The sequence below is a fragment of the Phytophthora parasitica genome, assembly GCF_000247585.1.
Source record: "Phytophthora parasitica INRA-310 unplaced genomic scaffold supercont2.40, whole genome shotgun sequence".
NCBI lineage: Eukaryota > Oomycota > Peronosporomycetes > Peronosporales > Peronosporaceae > Phytophthora > Phytophthora nicotianae.
Genome location: NW_008649026.1, coordinates 363,174 through 380,663, shown reverse-complemented (window position 1 = coordinate 380,663; position 17,490 = coordinate 363,174). Strand labels below are relative to the sequence as shown.

At 48.0% G+C, this 17,490-nt stretch overlaps 7 protein-coding genes across 15 annotated transcripts; 5 read left to right on the top strand and 2 right to left on the bottom strand.

Annotated features, from left to right (window-relative positions):
• The first annotated feature begins 10 nt into the window (after positions 1–10).
• On the top strand, positions 11–2,354 carry PPTG_14136 (hypothetical protein). Of its 4 annotated transcripts, XM_008911119.1 has the most exons (4): positions 11–210; positions 281–437; positions 502–1,804; positions 1,868–2,354. In XM_008911119.1, exons 1-4 carry the CDS (start codon positions 31–33, stop codon positions 1,911–1,913), a joined length of 1,686 nt encoding a protein of 561 aa, XP_008909367.1. In that variant the 5' UTR covers positions 11–30; the 3' UTR covers positions 1,914–2,354. The 4 variants fall into 4 exon arrangements, with proteins under 4 accessions (XP_008909367.1, XP_008909368.1, XP_008909369.1 ...); XM_008911120.1 differs by having other exon boundaries at positions 502–2,354; XM_008911121.1 differs by having other exon boundaries at positions 281–1,804.
• On the bottom strand, positions 2,316–3,536 carry PPTG_14135 (hypothetical protein; the record flags this gene model as incomplete). The annotated part of the gene is made up of 1 exon (XM_008911118.1): positions 2,316–3,536. One exon carries the CDS (start codon positions 3,534–3,536, stop codon positions 2,316–2,318), a length of 1,221 nt encoding a protein of 406 aa, XP_008909366.1.
• Positions 3,537–4,215: 679 nt separating this feature from the next.
• Positions 4,216–7,684, bottom strand: PPTG_14134 (hypothetical protein; the record flags this gene model as incomplete). The annotated part of the gene is made up of 6 exons (XM_008911117.1): positions 4,216–4,301; positions 4,370–4,601; positions 4,678–5,928; positions 6,003–6,146; positions 6,411–6,962; positions 7,007–7,684. The coding sequence occupies 6 exons, from the start codon at positions 7,682–7,684 to the stop codon at positions 4,216–4,218; spliced, it is 2,943 nt and encodes a 980-aa protein (XP_008909365.1).
• Positions 7,685–7,732: 48 nt separating this feature from the next.
• PPTG_14133 (hypothetical protein) lies at positions 7,733–9,532 on the top strand. Its single transcript, XM_008911116.1, has one exon. The coding sequence runs from the start codon at positions 7,756–7,758 to the stop codon at positions 9,136–9,138; it is 1,383 nt and encodes a 460-aa protein (XP_008909364.1). The 5' UTR covers positions 7,733–7,755; the 3' UTR covers positions 9,139–9,532.
• Positions 9,533–9,569: 37 nt separating this feature from the next.
• On the top strand, positions 9,570–12,462 carry PPTG_14132 (hypothetical protein). Its single transcript, XM_008911115.1, has one exon. It carries the CDS (start codon positions 9,607–9,609, stop codon positions 12,388–12,390), a length of 2,784 nt encoding a protein of 927 aa, XP_008909363.1. The 5' UTR covers positions 9,570–9,606; the 3' UTR covers positions 12,391–12,462.
• An 872-nt stretch (positions 12,463–13,334) lies between these two features.
• PPTG_14131 (hypothetical protein) lies at positions 13,335–15,718 on the top strand. Of its 6 annotated transcripts, none has more exons than XM_008911110.1 (5): positions 13,335–13,503; positions 13,596–13,860; positions 13,925–14,002; positions 14,069–14,196; positions 14,266–15,718. In XM_008911110.1, exons 1-5 carry the CDS (start codon positions 13,413–13,415, stop codon positions 15,549–15,551), a joined length of 1,848 nt encoding a protein of 615 aa, XP_008909358.1. In that variant the 5' UTR covers positions 13,335–13,412; the 3' UTR covers positions 15,552–15,718. The 6 variants fall into 6 exon arrangements, with proteins under 6 accessions (XP_008909358.1, XP_008909357.1, XP_008909362.1 ...); XM_008911109.1 differs by having other exon boundaries at positions 13,587–13,860; XM_008911114.1 differs by having other exon boundaries at positions 13,596–14,002.
• A 123-nt stretch (positions 15,719–15,841) lies between these two features.
• Positions 15,842–17,489, top strand: PPTG_14130 (hypothetical protein; the record flags this gene model as incomplete). Its single annotated transcript, XM_008911108.1, has 2 exons — positions 15,842–15,858; positions 15,890–17,489. The coding sequence occupies 2 exons, from the start codon at positions 15,842–15,844 to the stop codon at positions 17,487–17,489; spliced, it is 1,617 nt and encodes a 538-aa protein (XP_008909356.1).
• Between the last annotated feature and the right edge of the window lies 1 nt (position 17,490).

Sequence of the window (17,490 nt, the reverse complement as noted above, 5' to 3'; positions counted from 1 at the left end):
CTTTGTATGTTGTCCTACAACTTGTCGAACATGACGATGAAGGAGGAAGATGCGCGTCCGGGGGAGAAGCGCGGAAGGTTGTTGTGCAGTGGCGCCGTGTGTATACACGTCAGTAAGGAGAGTATGACGACACAGAAGGAGCTCATGGCAGGGAGAACACTGGAAGGTGCTGCGGATGTAGCACAACTGCAGCATTACGTGCAGGATTCGGTACGAATTAATTAGCGGATATCGCGTTCATAGTTAGAGTTTTCACTTATTTTATGCTGTTTTACTACAGGAGGCAAGTGTTGACACATCTAGTGAGGTGTATCGTTGTCTTTCATGCAAGTTTCGAGGCGTCCGGGAGCCATCGAAGCAGCAGATGCAGGAGATTGAAGACGGAGAGGACGACGGTAGCTTCATGGCGCACGCTATACTACACAACCATAATATTGGTGAGTAGATTCTACGTTTTTAGCATGGATTAAAGCTTATTGAAGGGTTTTGTTGTGGTTGCAGCTATAATGGAGAGAAAGAAGCAACTCTACTGCGCGACCTGTCGGGATTTCATCTACCCCGACGCAGCTGTGGGTGGCAGGAGACGGAGGAAGAGGCAAATCCAAGGAATGTCCACTCCTCACAAATTGTTACGACGTGGATTGGTGAATATGGGCAATACGTGCTTCATGAGCTCAGTTTTACAGGCCTTGGCGCATAATCCCATGCTGCAGCACTACTTTTTCGTGGCTAAGAGTCATGATACTACAATCTGCCAGCAGCAAAGACAGCGGTTGCTATTGAAACAAGAGAAAATGAAGGAGAACCAAGGCAGTGAAGATGATGGCGTAGAGCAAAATACAAAACGTGGACCGGATCCTGCGATCACTGTGTGTCTGGGCTGCGAACTTGCTGCATTCATGGCGCTTCTGGTCCCTCCTTCTGCCCATCTGCGTCATAAAGCATTAATGGCGTCCCCGATTGCACCTCAAGGGATACTAGAAGCGATGTGGAACGCGTTCCCGTCTTTTATTGGCACTGCACAACACGATGCCCATGAATTACTGATCGCTCTGCTTGGTGGACTTCACTCTCACACACATCCTCGAGTATTTATTCATGGAGGTGCCTCGCCAAGATTTACGCCACGTGGACACAGTTTATGCGACTGTGCGGTGCACCAACACTTCTCCGGTGTACTACGGTCTGAATTGGCTTGTGGAAATTGCGGCAATGCTTCCCATAAGTTTGATCCGTTCCTGGATGTGTCTTTATCACTAAATGACGAGAAGAACAAGAGCTCGAAAAGTGAAAAACGGGATGGGAAAGAAAACTCTGAGTCAACTACGACGACAATTGAGTCGTTGTTGCGTCAATTTGCAGCTGAAGAGGAGCTGCGAGGATCGAATCAAGTGTATTGCGTAAGGTGTTCCAACTACCAGACGCACTACAAGAGTCTGAACTTGCATACACTACCAAATGTCCTGGTATTCCACATCCGCCGGCTTGACTTCTACCGCCAACAGAAATTGCTGAAGACTGTTCAGTTCCCATTGACTGGACTTAATATGAGACCATTTACGTCCGTGGGGATTGATGAAGCCAGTGACCGTAAGAAGCGAGACAGCAAAAATGCTGAGAATGGGAGACCTGACGATCCAAGTGAATATGTATACGACCTTGTCGCGGTGGTGAATCACCATGGAGAGTCAGTGAATGGTGGCCATTACACTTCATTCGTGCGGGATGAAGGACAGCGGTGGATACTTTTCGACGACGTTGAAGTGAAGATTGTGCCAGCCGACGAAGTTGAAGCATCGCAAGCGTACGTTGTGCCAAATATTTTGCTTTCTGTATACGTCACCTAAGTGTTTAATTTGTTGCACAGATACCTTCTATACTATACTCGACGGAACCCGTATATCGCTGCATGAAGAAATGCAGCTTCACCCAAGTGCTCAACCTAGAATAGTTTTTCATCGCTCCGACTTCGTATTGACGGGTTACAGTTCGCACTCTGAAGTGATTATGAAGCGTAGTAATGGGGCTTGACGTTGCAACGCCGTTTTAGACCACGGGTATGTCGCGTTGTTCAGAAATGTAGAGCATTGATTAGCGGCGCAATCTAACAGGACGAGTTGATGTGGAAGCGGAAATAGCAAGAATGAGCTTACGAATTCAATGGAGCCGTACTGCATCGATATCGAGAGATCAATAGCTGGTACCAATGAGCGGGCCTGTGTATCTCCAGTCATGTTGAAACACAAGTGATGACGCTATAAGATTTACGCAAATTCACACTCACAACAAATACTCTACAAGTACATGTAGCTCTATCAAGCAGTCTTGATGCCGTCGTTGCCAGACACTATGGCTTCGAGAGCGCTAAGTAGCTGGTTCGATGGAGTAGCTGCGTTGTTACAGTCTCCAATACGGTGCAGACCAACAACCGAGTTGTCTCCGCGTGACATTACGGGAGCACCCGAACTCCCCACTTCCGTATCAGCAGAATAAGCGATAAGATGGTTGTATGTGACTCCTTGCACTGCGATTGAGTAGTCAAGATTGAGCACGAGAGCAGCTTGGGAATCAGCATCGTCTTGGGTTTTAGCAATCTTCTTTGCACCTCCCTTCGGGTGCTGAGGGATGTAGATTTGTTCACCTTTAGTCGGGGCGGTGTTACGAATCTGAAGATACCCGTAGGTTTTAACGTACGAGGCAGCGTCGTTGGTAATCTGCAGCACGGAGTAGTCGAGCGTAGCGTTGGATTTGATGAACTTTATATTGTCTTTGCCGACCAATGTCTTGCCAATGGGGCAAGTAGCAAACGCGCAGTCGTCGCTACAGCCAGTAGTCTGAACGTCAAACTCGAACTTGGCAGCGTCGACCATCTGCTGGCTCGAGAAGCAGTGATTGTTCGAGATGATGTGGCCCTGGTTACCCCAGAGCCAGGCTGTGCATGTGACAATAGCGTTGTCGTCCCGAGTACGCTGCGTGCGCATCACAGCCTTGGCCTTGGCAACCATGGTCTTATCTTCGTCACTGCCCGTTGAATAGCATACCATGTTCTTCATGGTATCAGCAGAGCCGCATATCGCTCTCTCCTCGTTTTCGACCGTCGATTCTTCAGATTCTGAATATGAATACCCAACCGAGTCCAAGACCATGGTCGAGTTGCTGACGGGTGAACATCCTTTGCTAGGAGGCACGAACTGCAGGATGAGTCCGCTTCCGGGGAGCGGGGTAGTGGTGATATCTGAGGACGGTGATGACACCGTTATCGCTCGAGACCCGTTAAGCGGTGAGACGATCAAGTGAGAACCTGAAGCGAGGTTGAGTGATGAAAAGCGGAGCCACATCGCACTGGCCGATTCCTGCGTGAAGCTCCATTGCTGGCGTTCGCAAGGCGAGTTGATCGTGTACCTCGATGAATCCAATGGTTTCCATGCACCCGTTGTGAACCCTCCATCGGCTACTGGAGTCGACGAAGAGCCTTCAGCGACGCACTGCAAGGCTGTAAATGCACAAACAATGGTAGCAGCAACTCGGACACCCATTGTTCGTTTGGCAAGCGGACTGAAAAACTACAAATGCTGGATTGAGCGGTGTAGTCAAGATCGAGTTGTCGTAGAGATCGAGTCTCTATTGCCAAACCATGTGCCCAATGCATCCAGCATTGAATTCCAGGCTCAGCCAGCCGCAAGGATTCTAGGTTGCCAAGTGATCACGACCAAGCTGAGCCCACGTGCTTAACCTGCTGGTTCATTGGTCGTCACTTCAAAACCCTGTATAAACCGAAATTAATCAAAACTGTTCTTGATTAAGTGCAACACTTGATCTTAAAAGAAGTTTACCGTCAGATCTGAAACTAAATAGTTTGACTGTGCGTTATGAAATGATTGCTACAGGAAAGGCTGACTAAGCTGTTTTCGCGAAATACTCTCGGTGGCGATGTTTGCTTACGAACATGCTAAGACTGCAGCTGGTGGGAAGAGCTCTATGGCCACAACACGCAGATGACAAAATGTTTGAGTCTAACTTTTGAGTGCCTTTGCATTAATCTCCACACAGACCTGCCAGAATCGAGACATACTGATCGCATCTTTGACTGTAGGATAGTAAGTGTTGATCGTTTGTAGCTCGTAGCTAATGTGAACTCCTATGGGCGGGATTCCATGCTTCAGCTGAATCCACCATCGGTTCGTGGATTCCTTGGCCGAAAAATGGCACCTTGAGCTAGTTTGACAGTGCCAGCACTAGCAGCGAATGGCAAAAGAAGAATGCGACACAGCACACGCCGAGGAGAATGGCGATCTTGTATTCTGTGCAACAGCAACAACCAAACAAATGTAAGGATCAAATAAGGTTATTTCAGTAGTACTGGACGTACCGAGCAACTCATCGATAGCGGCATCGCCAGTGTGCCAATTCACCTCCAGATCTGCTGAAATAGCCACCGAAAAGGCCACAAGGCCGGACAACAAGCAGAGCAGGCCGTTCCAGAAAAATCGGCTCGTCACCGAGCTGTGCAGTGCAAAGAGCCACGTGACTACAGAACTGGCCACCAGAGCGCCAATCGTCACCAGACCGTCCGACGAGTCAAAGCTAAACGATGCCAGATCCTGTGCAGCAAAAAAAAAAGTCAAGTAAGCACACAAAAATCCTGGGTACATCCAGTATTCCAACAGCCGGACTCACATTGAAGCCTGCCGACGGGCCATCCAGGAGCATCGCCGTCTTTGCATGAATAAATAGCAGGAGAATAAATAGCAGCGTTGTGGCCATCCAGAGATTCAGTCCCAAACCGACAGTGGCGCTCACCACGTTCTTTAAGCCACCAGTGACAATCTCCATTCCCGACTTGACAATGCCACCTTCCAGAGGAATCTCATGACGCAGAAGACTCTTGTCAGCGCCACCACTCACCAAGTGGAAAATAGATGACTGCTTGTCCGCTGACGGAGCGAAGCTCATACCAGTGATAGCGAACGAGTGCTGCTCCGTCGACTTGATTGTATACTGCTGCAGCGTGGACGCCAGGAACACCTTGATATCTCCAGTCACTGCAGCCGCGCACACAAACCGATCGTCTTGACTCACACACAGACTCGCCACTGGTTTTTCACCAGCGATAGCTGTTTCTTCTACCACCCACGTCCACTGCTCTTCATTCTCCTGCGCAATAGTCCCAGGCTTCCACTTGATCAAAATCGAGTCACCGCGTGCCGGTGTCAGCATCGTATACAGTCGACGTCCACTGTTTGAAAAGCGCACACAACGGAACACATGCTTACGTGGTCCCACAATGGGCTTGGTCGGCAGTCTCTGGAGTGCGATATCCAGCGCATCGTCCTTGGAAAACTTGCAGATCGGCGTCACTTCGGTGAGTCTCCATAGATGACACGACTGATCCTCCGAACTGGAAGCCACGAGGTTGCGATGCGAAAGATCCACATCGATATCGCGAATTCTCTTGGTATGACCACGATACTCCCTCGTTAGAGTGACCATGTTGGCTCCATTGATGACACAGTCGCCGAGCTTGGGCTGCTCTTCCGCCACTACGTTGGCATGTAGATCTCTCTCCTCTGGCACAGTCAGAGCTTTAGCAGAGCCCACAGCCTTTTCTGGCTTGGACGGGTCTCGACTGAGGCGCCAGATACGCACCACACCGTCTTCTCCGCCTGTTAAAATGGTGGAGTTACCCACAAAGCGGGCGCAGGTCTGCGAGCTGTCTTCTTCGTGGAAATCCGTACGGAATTTGACGAGCAGAGTGATGGTCTTCTCCTTTAGATCGAGCGCGTAGACCCAGCAGCCAGCGCTGACTGAGACGGCGATGAGCTGACCGTCGTGGGAGAACGCTACACCAGAGGCGAGTTCCAGACCTGTGTCAGCCGTAATCTCCTTGGTGAAGCCTGTCGGGTCCGTGTCCGAGAGCTGGTAGATGTCCTACAAGAGTGATTGTATTATAAATCAAAGGGTAAGTATTACAAACCAGGGGATCGGAAGAATGTGGAACGTACGACAGTGTTTTTGATGCCGGACTTGAGTGAGCCGCCACCGCCGCAGATGGCAAACAGGCTGCGGGCATATGACAGCCCCATGATCGGGTACTTGACCTGCATCGTGCGCTTCAGTCGCTTCAATTGCCTTGGAGTATCGTCGATCTGTTTTTTAGCCGCTTTAGCCACGCGGCGATGCGGAGGTCACTAAAGCGATATAACATAATGAGTGACAGGAATGCTTTATTTGTGGCTCAGGGGCTAGTATTGTGGTTGAAGTGGTCGTGTAAGATGCTTATATTCCGGAATATGTCGAACTTCCAGCATGTCTTCAAGCAAGCCGACGCGACCTACAGCTCCAAAGCAACCGATCAAAGTTGTGGCAGAAGTTGCGTTTGTTAAGCAAATTATCGTGGATAATCCGCATACCCAGAGGTGATAAATCTGCAAACGATCCATACAGGGCCATAATCGGAGACTAGCGAATGCCGAAGTATACTGGACGTGAATCTGAACGGCTAAAAGCCACAAGGCCACGCTTGTATCGTCCCCACCAATGCTTGCAAGACGTTCACGGTTCTTTCCAATGAATCGTACGCAGTCCATCGACAACAGATAATGCGGCCCTCCAGCGTACGGGAACAACTGTTCGAGCGGATAGTTATCCCTCGAAATGTAGTATGCGTTAGCTGGGTCTCGTATTGGCCAGATTGGTGCAGAGTGCAACGTATCCGGCAGATCACCAATGTAAAAGCCTTCACGCGGCAAGACCTCGAGATCTTCAACAAGTTTGTCAACCCTCACGAAATCGTCGTCGTCCGTGATCATGACGAATTCCGTTCGCGGTAATTCTGCAATTACCCACTCCAGGAACGCACTTACCTTCCCAGCAAGAAGCGAGTACTCGTCATCACACTCTAGTTCATCGGTTAGCAGGTCCCCATAAATGTCCCGTTCAAGCTCTACAGCCTCCAGAATCTGCTGGCGTTCAAGGTTGTCTGAAATGCTGTCCATGACTGGCGTACATCCAAGAAAGAAACGTTCACATGGGTAGGTAATCCGGTCGTGTTGGCCCACGTCTCTCGAATTGCTTGTCGTTGAGCGAAGTATTTCAATACAGCCGTTTTTATTCCGATTACCAGTCTCAGCTCGTCTGATGGAGATCCTTGAACGATAGTCGGCCGATTCACTAATGTGTTTTGGAAAGGAAGGTCTTCAGATTGAATACGCTGCATCCACTGTGAAATACTCAGATCTGGTGGGAAATTCTGGTCAGCGCGGATCTGCTCAAGTTGTTGTTTGATGTGTGCATCGAAGTCTTCAGCTCCGAGTATTTGGAAGGAGACTGGGCCAGTTTCGTGAAAACGAGCTCCGTTTTCTCCATCGGAGAAATACGCGCGGGCAACATAACTTCCATAAGGCAGATTTTGCCAGCGAATTCGCATTCCAATAGTCGACGAACATTTCTTCGCAACTCCGTTCAGCTCCACACAAATGAGCATGTTACCGTATCGCGACTTAAAACCATCCGAACTATTGGCACCAATAATGAACTTATGGGCAAGAGGCAGTGTCGTAGCTCCGCCATGACGAGGATACCAAACCGTGAGGTTTGTGACTGGGTCGTCACCATCTATCAAAGCGCAGGCTGCACGTGCAACCAGTACGAAGAACATCAAACACAATTTATATCCAAGTGTCATGATCGCCAGTTCTATCGATATCTGATTCTATATCTGATAACAAATCTTTTCGTCAAAAATATCTCTGTACGATGTTGTTGCTGTTGAGCTTGTGGGTTATTGTGCTGAGTGCAACTTCGAGTCAATTCCATACGCAACAACCGGATTTGCCGTCAGGTGGAGACCCTATTACCAATTTTCAAATCATTTACCCGGTTGCAGAAGCCATAGAGACGCTTCCCCTGGAGTTTCACGTCGAGATCGGTATCAAAACATTAGAGGACTACAAGACGTATATCGTTGATAAATTTCTGTGTGTCGAGCTCAATGAATCACTGAAGAAATGCAGCTTAATGGCAAATCCGAGTGTTATTTTTCACGATCTTCCGGATGGAAACTACACCGCGCTGGCTTTCATCACAGATATCCATAGTAATATTCAATATCACCAAACATCGGAAACGAAGTTTTCTGTTGTGAGCAAGGAGGCGTTCACCGAATATACTGCAGAGAGAAGTCGCGACGCAAAGGAATTAAGTCTGCTGGAGTGGGCTATGCTACAAGACAAAGTATTAGAGAAAACAGAGAAGGAACCGGTTGAAGATGTTCGAGCCACGCAAACGACACCAACAGTGAACGCGAGCGACATTTTTCTTGTGATCGGAGTGAAAACTTCGTTGGTGAAGAATTTCAAACTGCGACAAGCTATTCGCGGAACGTGGGCGAGTCAAAATGCCCTTCCTGCAGACGTTATGGTGTTCTTTATCGGCTGCGAACCTGACTTGTCTTATGTTCATGGTGCTGACGAACAACAGCAAATTCGAGACGCTATTAACCTGGAAAAACAGACGTACCGCGATTTGCTCATCGATGAGTTACGCTGCCAAGACTCATACGCTGACCTACCAAACAAAGTAAAAGAATTCCTACGCTTTGCCACACAGCAGTTTTTAGAGACACCATTTTTTATGATCGCCGACGATGATATTTATTTGAGAGTGGACAAGCTTACAGATGAATTGCGTGTAATGGATCGCTCGCAACCACTGTATATCGGGCAAGTTTGGGATTTAATCATTGGCCGCAGTCAAAAACCTGTGCGCGACACTACTGAGCGCTACTACATTTCAGAGGAATTGTACCCGCTGCACAGTTATCCTCCTTTCGCGTTTGGCCCACACTATTTACTATCGATAGACTGCGCACGTTTTATAGTCAAGAACAGCGGGAAATTGCGTGGCTTGAGCGCAATTGATGATGTCAGCGTTGCTCTGTGGTTAATGGCGATTCAGGTGTACGCGAGGCACACGTCTGCGTTTGCTAACCTACGACTTGAAGCTTGCAAAAATGGTCTGATCTCGCTTGCAGATTTATCATCGTACGGGATCCGGTCAATGCACGGCAACCTTTTCCAAAAACGAGATATGTGCTACGGGTTCGACCGAGCGTTGTGGCAAATGGGCACGACCATGTAGCTCTCTTGACAAATTTTGGATATTCAAACACTTGACCTCCCAGCTTTAAGCTACGAGCGTCATTTCGATGCTACATCGACGGTGCCACATCGACGATGCGTGATATACCGCCGATCGAGACATTGGCTTCCCATTTGGAGACTGTACAGACTGGCGTATGCACATGAGGATATTGCCGAATGCGTCAGTATCACCTCCGTGTGAAAACTCAACTTCCTAGATATTGCGCTGTTCACCTATGCCTATTCATTCATCTCAGACTAGAACACTTTTCACGAAGGCTCTGTTTTCACGCCTGCTGGTTACGATGTAATAAACGTATTAACGAGTTGAAGTTGAGACCTATTAATAGTTTCTCTAACACTCTTTCTTAAAAAAAAAAGTTTGGTCTTTTTTTTTGCAAAAATAAATCCTTCCATAATTTGGAATCAGATACGCTATTTTCTGAGAACGGTGTCTTTCACGGCCATGAGAAGATATCATGTGGCATTTTTGACGATCTGGAGTTTGTACGTCGGCTGCATTGCTGCAGCATCTCCACCTTCTACTCTTGAAGTGGGGCATCCGTTTCATCACGCTAAATTAGCACCCAGCAGTGGCATTGTCGAGAACCAGGAAGAAGATCCCATTTCCAAGTTTCGTGTCGTTTTCCCGGTAGACGGAGATGTCGAGACACTTCCTCTCGCATTCCGAGTCGACATTGAAGTGCAAAGCGTCAGTAGATACAGAGCGGAATATGGAGATAAATTACTCTGTGTCGAGCTGAACGCAACATGGCAAGAGTGCGGGTCGTTTGCCGAAGCAAGTATTGGATTCGACGGTCTCCCTACTGGGAGTTATTTCGCTCGGGCTTTCATTACCGATGAGCGAGGTATTGTCCGATACCGTGAAACTCCATCTCTCACGATTACAGTTGTGACAGATGAAGATTTTAATGTGTACAGTTCTGCAATGATGGAGCTGAATGGTGATAGTTCTCGAAATGGAGAAAGCCTTTTGAACTGGGCGACTTATCAGCAGATATTGGCAAGACTTTCAATACCAACTATTGGTGTAACTAAGTCGAGTGTTAATACTAACAAAACTCAACTAGTGATTGGAGTCAAGACAGCAGTGGTGGAGAATTTTGAATATCGACAAAGTATTCGCGAAACGTGGGCGAGTCCCAACGCTCTTCCACATGACGTGAAAGTGGTTTTTGTGGGTTGTACGCCAAACTTGGCTGACATTCAGAACAAGGATAAGCGAGAGAGGATTCAAGCTGCGATTAGTTTGGAAAAGCAAACGTACGCCGACTTACTAACTGATGAATTGGACTGCGAAGAATCTTCCGAAGACCTACCGAAGGTGAAGGGATTCCTACGCTTTGTCACGAACGCATTTTCACAGGCGCCCTTTGTTATGATTGCAAACGATGATATTTATCTCAGAGCTGACAGATTGGAACACGAGCTGCGCAGAGAGGACCATCTACAGCGACTTTATATCGGACAAGTGTGGAAAACACTCCATGACCGAACTCTAGAGGATTACTATCCATTGCACACGTATCCGTCATTTGCAATCGGACAGCACTATTTGCTCTCGATGGACTGCGCCCGCTTCATTGCCAAGAACAGTGGGAGATTGCACGGTTTAGGCGGTGCGGACGATATCAGTGTTGCGCTGTGGCTACTGACAATGCAAGTGCATGTGGAGAATACCGTGGCATTTTCAGGCTTAAGAACAGGAACATGCCAGAATAAGCTCATTTCGCTAGCAGATGTATCATCATTTGGGATTCGATTTATTCATGCTAATCTGGTTGACAAGCGCGCTTTGTGTGACGGGTTTGATGAGGTAGCTTGGCAAAGAAACAAAACTAATGCAGAAATCGACTCGCCCTCCCACTCGAGCTTTGCGTCTTTAGTTGAGATCCAGGCTTACGTGCACGACCTTGAAGATACTGAGTATTTACTTATCACGACTGTGGTTTCAACAAGGGGTACTGCTGGCGTCAAGGTGTCTTACCATCCATCGGCAGAAACATTTCGCGCCTACTCCAGGCGGGTTTGTTTAGAAGCGCGAATACTAATCCACAACACAAATCCAAAATCGTGGATGTGCCATGGCATAGCTCAAACGTTACGAACTCGGATCCAGGAACTGTTCCATCGTGTCGAGGCAATAGGATCTATTGGCCCAGGGTTTCTAGAGTTGTGGCGACACAACCTTTTCGTTGCCAATGAAGATGCTTCGCCGTTGATTGTTGGATATACAACCGAGTCTTCTTACGCGTCGGTTGTATTTGAGTGCATCTTCAAGGCCATTTTCGAGAGCCACACTCGCCCCATTTTGGTTGTGCCCGAAAAGGTATTGCGATTATATTATGGCAACAATCCTGACGTCTTCATCTTCTCGATTTTCGATGCTGACTGTGAACCAATGACCAACGATGGATGTCATGAAATGATCGCATACTACATGCAAGAGTACTTGTACCCTGTTGAAAAAGATAGAGCGTCGAAGGTTATGATGATATCTGGCGAGGCGATAGATACCAAAGAACTGGATGACCGAGTTCCTTTGCTGTCATCAGTATCAATCGTGCCACGACTGCAACATGTGTACTTGCCAGTAGTAAGCATCTCGTTTGCTGAACGACTGCGAAATAACCCGACGGAGTTACTTTCTTCAGCGTCGAGACCGCTAATCGATCCCAGTGAACGACGATTTTGTGCGTATCTGTACGCGCGTTGTGATCGACCCCATCGCGAGTATATGTTTGACTTGTTGAACGCTGTGGAGCCTGTCGACGCTCTCGGAATTTGCGCAGGTTCTTCAAGACCGCCAGACAAATCATACAAAGCATCACGTTACGCCAAATGGTTTAACGATGAAGCTGTAACGTCGTACAAGAACTATAAGTTTGTTGTAGCGTTCGAGAATTCGGCTGAACCAGGTTACGTGACAGAAAAGCTTGTAAATCCTTTGCTTGCGGGTAGTATTCCCATCTACCTGGGTAACTCGACGACGGCTTCACAACTGTTTAATCCTGACAGCTATATCGATTGTGGACACTTTGAGAAACTGGAAGATTGCGCTGCATTTGTGTTGGAAGTTCATAAATCGCCAAGGCTGTACGACCAGATGCGGCGAGAACCACCAATACGAAATATCACATTGTTTGATGAAGTATTTTCGTGGCATCCTTCGGTTCCGAGCCGAGCCATGGCAGACAAAGTGGCGAGAATGCTTCAACTAGACATTTAGTTCACACATATCTGAATATAATGAAATAATTTTCTGTTCTCTGGATTTTATATCCAGAGTCCTATTCAGGATCCGAGCAACGTACCAATGCGCCCATAATTAAATCCCCTTTGAATCGGATCAGGTACAAGTTGAATTTGCATTTTAAAAACCTCTTTGCTTATATATCCTGTAAATTTATGCGTGTTGACCCATCCAGGTCTAGGGTTCGTTCAAGCAACACTTACTACAGATAGTACTGTAGATATTAAAATATAATCTGCTATCGGGCTCATTCGAGCTACATGCAATAAAAATTACATTGTGGAAAACCGCGTGAAATCTTGTCGAGAATTTGAAGCTCTTCCAGCGAAATTTCAATCCTATTTTCGAGTTTTATCGTGAAAAGATCGCCAAATTCTCTCTGCGGCGATGAATGTCTTCATTTTGTGTTGTGATAGCCCAAGCATTAGTTTTAGCAACGGACGTAATGAGCTACATATTACTTCGACAGCAACAAATAATCAACCAACTAGCTTGGTGGATAGTTCTCGAGCAGAAAGAGTGCGAGCAAATACATATTAACTGAGGTTTACTTCATCTTCCTACATCGATGTATCCATTCTTATAAACTCCTTGAAATAGAAAAGCGCCAATAAAATCCAGAGCTTCTCCGGGCGCGAGCACGGCTTTGTTTGAGTGATACTTCTTGTAGTATCACTTCTGTATTATGTTGTACTACAACACAAGGTCATATTTCAGGCTAAACGGTCTGATTGGTTGGGATGGCATTCAGACGATAAAAAAACCATCAAAAAGTTGATGTTTTTTTTCGTCTGAATGCCATCCAACGACATGGTTTATTTGGGTTATTCTGAACCCAAATCAAAAAAAGTCAAATTGTGGGTCGTAATAAAATATGCTTGGATGCCAATCAGACTTCGTAAAAAAAAAAGTCTGATTCTGATGCCATTAGTCTGAGTGATGGTCAATAGGGTTACGGCTGGGTTACACGAATACTGGCCCACGTACTGGAGCAAAGGATGGCGTCTGCGACTCATGCGCGCGGCCACGACGTGATGATCACGTTCGGAGATTTCTCGCTAGAGGAAACGCAAAAGGCGTTGGAGGACGGTACGCACCTTCACTCTCTCCATTGACTGAGAGAAGACCCGGTTATGTATGGAGTTTGTAGGACTCACTTGAGCCTCTCGCAGCTGCTGCAGACATGAAGAACCCGCAGGAACAGGAGGCAAGTAAGGCCAAGGAGACTCCCAAGTCGTGGGCTGAGGCACTTGGAGCCCCCAAGACGCAGCCCACGACTGCATGGGGTGGGACTGTCGCTCCCTGGGCCGCTGCAACTGGTGTCAATGGAGCTGCGGAAACCAAAACAGTCAAGGATCCGGCCAAACCACTGCCGTTTGAGGAGGCAATTCAAAATACACTTAAGAGTCTGGACGTGTCGGCACCAGCCAAGGAGATGAAGAAACGGTGAGTGGAGAGAGCTGGAAGAAGTGGAACTGGAGCTAATGGTAAATGGTTTATGCTGCTGCAGAGGCTTAGTGAACCAGGGCAATACTTGCTTCCAGAACGTCATTATGCAGTCGGTGTTGGCTTGTCCGCCGTTCTTAAAGTGGGTTACACTGCTTGGAGCTGCTTAGGCTGAAGGGGGTACTAATACTGTAATTTGTTAACTCAGTCTATTGGCGGAGATTTCGACGTCGAGTCCTCCTACAGCGGAAATGCTGGCGAGTACGTCGACGTTCAAGGCGTGGCGTCATATGGTGGCGTTCGCACGAGAGTTTGAGGAGCCGACACTGGCACAATGTATGTGTTACAATTAGTTTTAAACAGTTTTTTTTTTTATTGCTAACGCATATCTGTTTGATTGAGTAGTGCAGCTGCAGGCTGCTAATGGCGAACGTAACCCCAACGATATGCATGGGAAGACCCCGCAGGCGATTCGAATCAGTGGCTATTTCATGGACGTGCTGAGCGCCTTCCAGAAGATGCGAGGTGAACAGGAAGACGCGCTCGAGTTCTTGGAGTTCGTTTTGGAGTATCTGCATACTGAGTACGAGAAGAGCGGCCTCGAGCTGCCTAGTTCATGCGAAAGGCAGACAAAACGCAGAGCTCAAACCGTGATTAAACAGGACGGAACTGATGCGGCATTCGAAAATGCTCAAGCGTTTGACGACGGCTGGGCAGAAGTCGGCAAGAAGGGCAAGAGCAGCGTGTTGCGTCAGAACCCTGTTGATACCACCAGATCGCCGATTAACTGGTTATTCAAGGGAGCACTACGCTCTGAGCTCAAACAGAGCGGCAAGAGACAGAGCTCCATTACCGTGGAGCCCTTCCACTGCTTACACTTGAACCTCGACTATGAAGCGCAGGATCCTTCGTTCGTTACAGGCGTGAACGGCTTAGCAAAGCCTCTTAGCGCTCCGATTACGATTGAAGACATGATCCGGAAGTCGTTTGCTGTTGAAGTGATCGAAGATGCCAACCAGATCCCCACGATGAAGAAGTTCACGACTGTCGAGTCGCTACCGGTAGTCTTGACTCTCAGTGTCAAGCGTTTTACGTACCATCCGGAGCAGGGACCTGTGAAGCTGCAGCAGTTTGTCAAGTATCCATCATTCCTGGAGTTCCCAACACAGTTCATGTCGACTACCTGTCGCGCCGAGAATGGAATGGATGTCCCCGGTGCTGCAGCTATCAGTGGCGCTGGGTTTTCCACGCCTCCGATGTACGAGCTATTTGCTGTGGTATCTCACTTAGGTAAATTCGTTGTGGGTGGCCACTACACGTGCGTATGTCGCGACAATAAGGACCAATGGTTCCGCTATGACGACGAGCACGTGACGTCCATCTCGGAGGCCACCGCACTCAGCGAGACCGCGTATCTGCTGCTCTACATCCGGACAAACAAGCGACCACCTCCTCCAGCACTGGCACCACCCTCTCCAGGTTCTTCGTTTATCAAGACAAAAGGCTCTAGCGGATCGAAACCGAAGCCTACGAACGGCAGTGTGAAGACTCAAGGTGGGAAAGTATGGAAGCAACCTGCCGCCGCCCCAGCACCACCTCCAGCACCTCGACCCATTCCAGGTATGTCTCCGAAGAAACAGGCTGAGGCCACAAAACCGAAGTCGAAGAAACAAGGGAAGAGAAAAGCATGAAAGAGTAGATAGCAGTCAGGGTAGAGACTGAGGGTGTGTGGATGACAAGCGAATCCTTAGATATGTTGAATTGCTTGGTCCCTTATTACACCTTGAAGTACTATCCGATCTTACGTATTCTGTCCCGTATAGTATATACTTCGAAGTAATAACGTTCTTATTTATGGAAGGGTATCTTCGAAAGATCGGGGGGGGATACTACAAATGGAGATTTTGACATTGTTCGTGCTATTGATCACTAACATCCTCTGGGTCCTGAGTTCTCCATTGCCGACCGATCCTACAATATCATGGGGATCAGACTATTGTAATGTAGGATCGATATGTACTGGTCATAGTGTGTCCTTGAATGAGGAGGATCCGTTAACGAGTTTCCGGCTTGTGAATCCAAAGGATGGAGCTGTGGACGTGCTACCGATTGAATTCAAATTCCTGATCAATGCGAGAAGTACAGAGGAGTACGAAGACTATTATGCAGACGCAAACGTTTGCGTGGAGCTAAATGGGCTGTGGACGAAGTGCAAAGCGCCCGGAAGTCCGCAGATCATCCTCCGATTGCTGCCGGAAGGCAACTACACGGCAGTAGCCTATATCACCGACAAGTCTGGCGAGGTTCGTTATCACACAGCCGAGAATGTTACATTCACAGTGTTGGATTCGACTACGTTCAACCTCTACTACGGAGAAATGGCGGAGGGGAGTCGAACAGAACAGCACTTCCCAAAAGACATCCATCTTTTGCAGTGGGCAGAGCTGTTGCAGCAAGAGGTGGGCGACGACGATGATATTGTGTTGCCGCGCTCTCATGTATCGCATACTAGCAGCCCTATGCTTGTGATTGGCGTCAAGACGGCGGTCGTGACGGGCTTTCCTCGCAGACAAGCCATTCGAGATACTTGGGCTAAGCCAGCCACGCTTCCCTTCGATGTGAAGGTTTTGTTTTTGGGCTGCGAGCCTGACCTGACAGATTTCAAGAATGAACATGACCGAAGGCGAATTTTACAGGCCATTGCAAAGGAGAGAGTTGTCTATAGAGACCTACTCACAGAGGAACTGGAGTGTACAGACTCGTACAGAGGTTTATCTGACAAGGTGAAGTCGTTCATGCACTTAGTTACAGCAGAATTCCCTGATACAAGGTTTATAATGCTTGCGGATGATGATATCTACCTGAAAATTGATCAACTGGCGGAGAATCTACGTCTAGAAAACAGGCCAAGGTTGTACTTTGGCGAAGTGTGGGCCGTGAGGTTTGCAAGCAAACAACAGCCAATTCGTGACGTCAACAGCCCGTATTATCTACCCAGCCATCAGTATTCGATGCGGGCTTTGCTTCCGTTTGCGGTAGGGCCCCACTACGTCGTCTCAATGGAAGGTGTACGCTTTATCTCCAAGAACTATTGGCGACTAAGCAGTATGAACGGCTTGGAAGACGTGAGCTCGGGATTTTGGCTTCGAACAATGCAAATTAATGCACTACACATGCCAGAATTCTCTAGCCTGCGTGCCTCCATGGTATGCGATGACACACTCCTTTCCTTTGCAGACTTGTCACCGTTAGGGATCCGCTCGATCCACGCGAACCTCGTTGATAACCGGAGCTTCTGCCACGACTTTCATTCCGTCATGTGGCATCGACACGTTCATTCGATCCCAAGTTTAAAAGAGTTACTGCAACAGCCAAGCCATGAGGCTGCAGAGCCTCTGGAAGTAGAATCGTTCCTCAGTAATACCAACTCTGATCAAGTGATTGTCATCGTCTCCACCCCCTCCAACGCTGGAATCAAGGCACAATTCCTACCATCCGTCGATTCGCTCGACGAGTTCGTCCAGACTATCTGCACTCAAGTCCAAGCCTCCCCAACCTGCACCAGAACACTTCACCATTACCTTCAGCATGCCACGTCAGCCGGAATATCAACTTTGCCAACCCCATGAT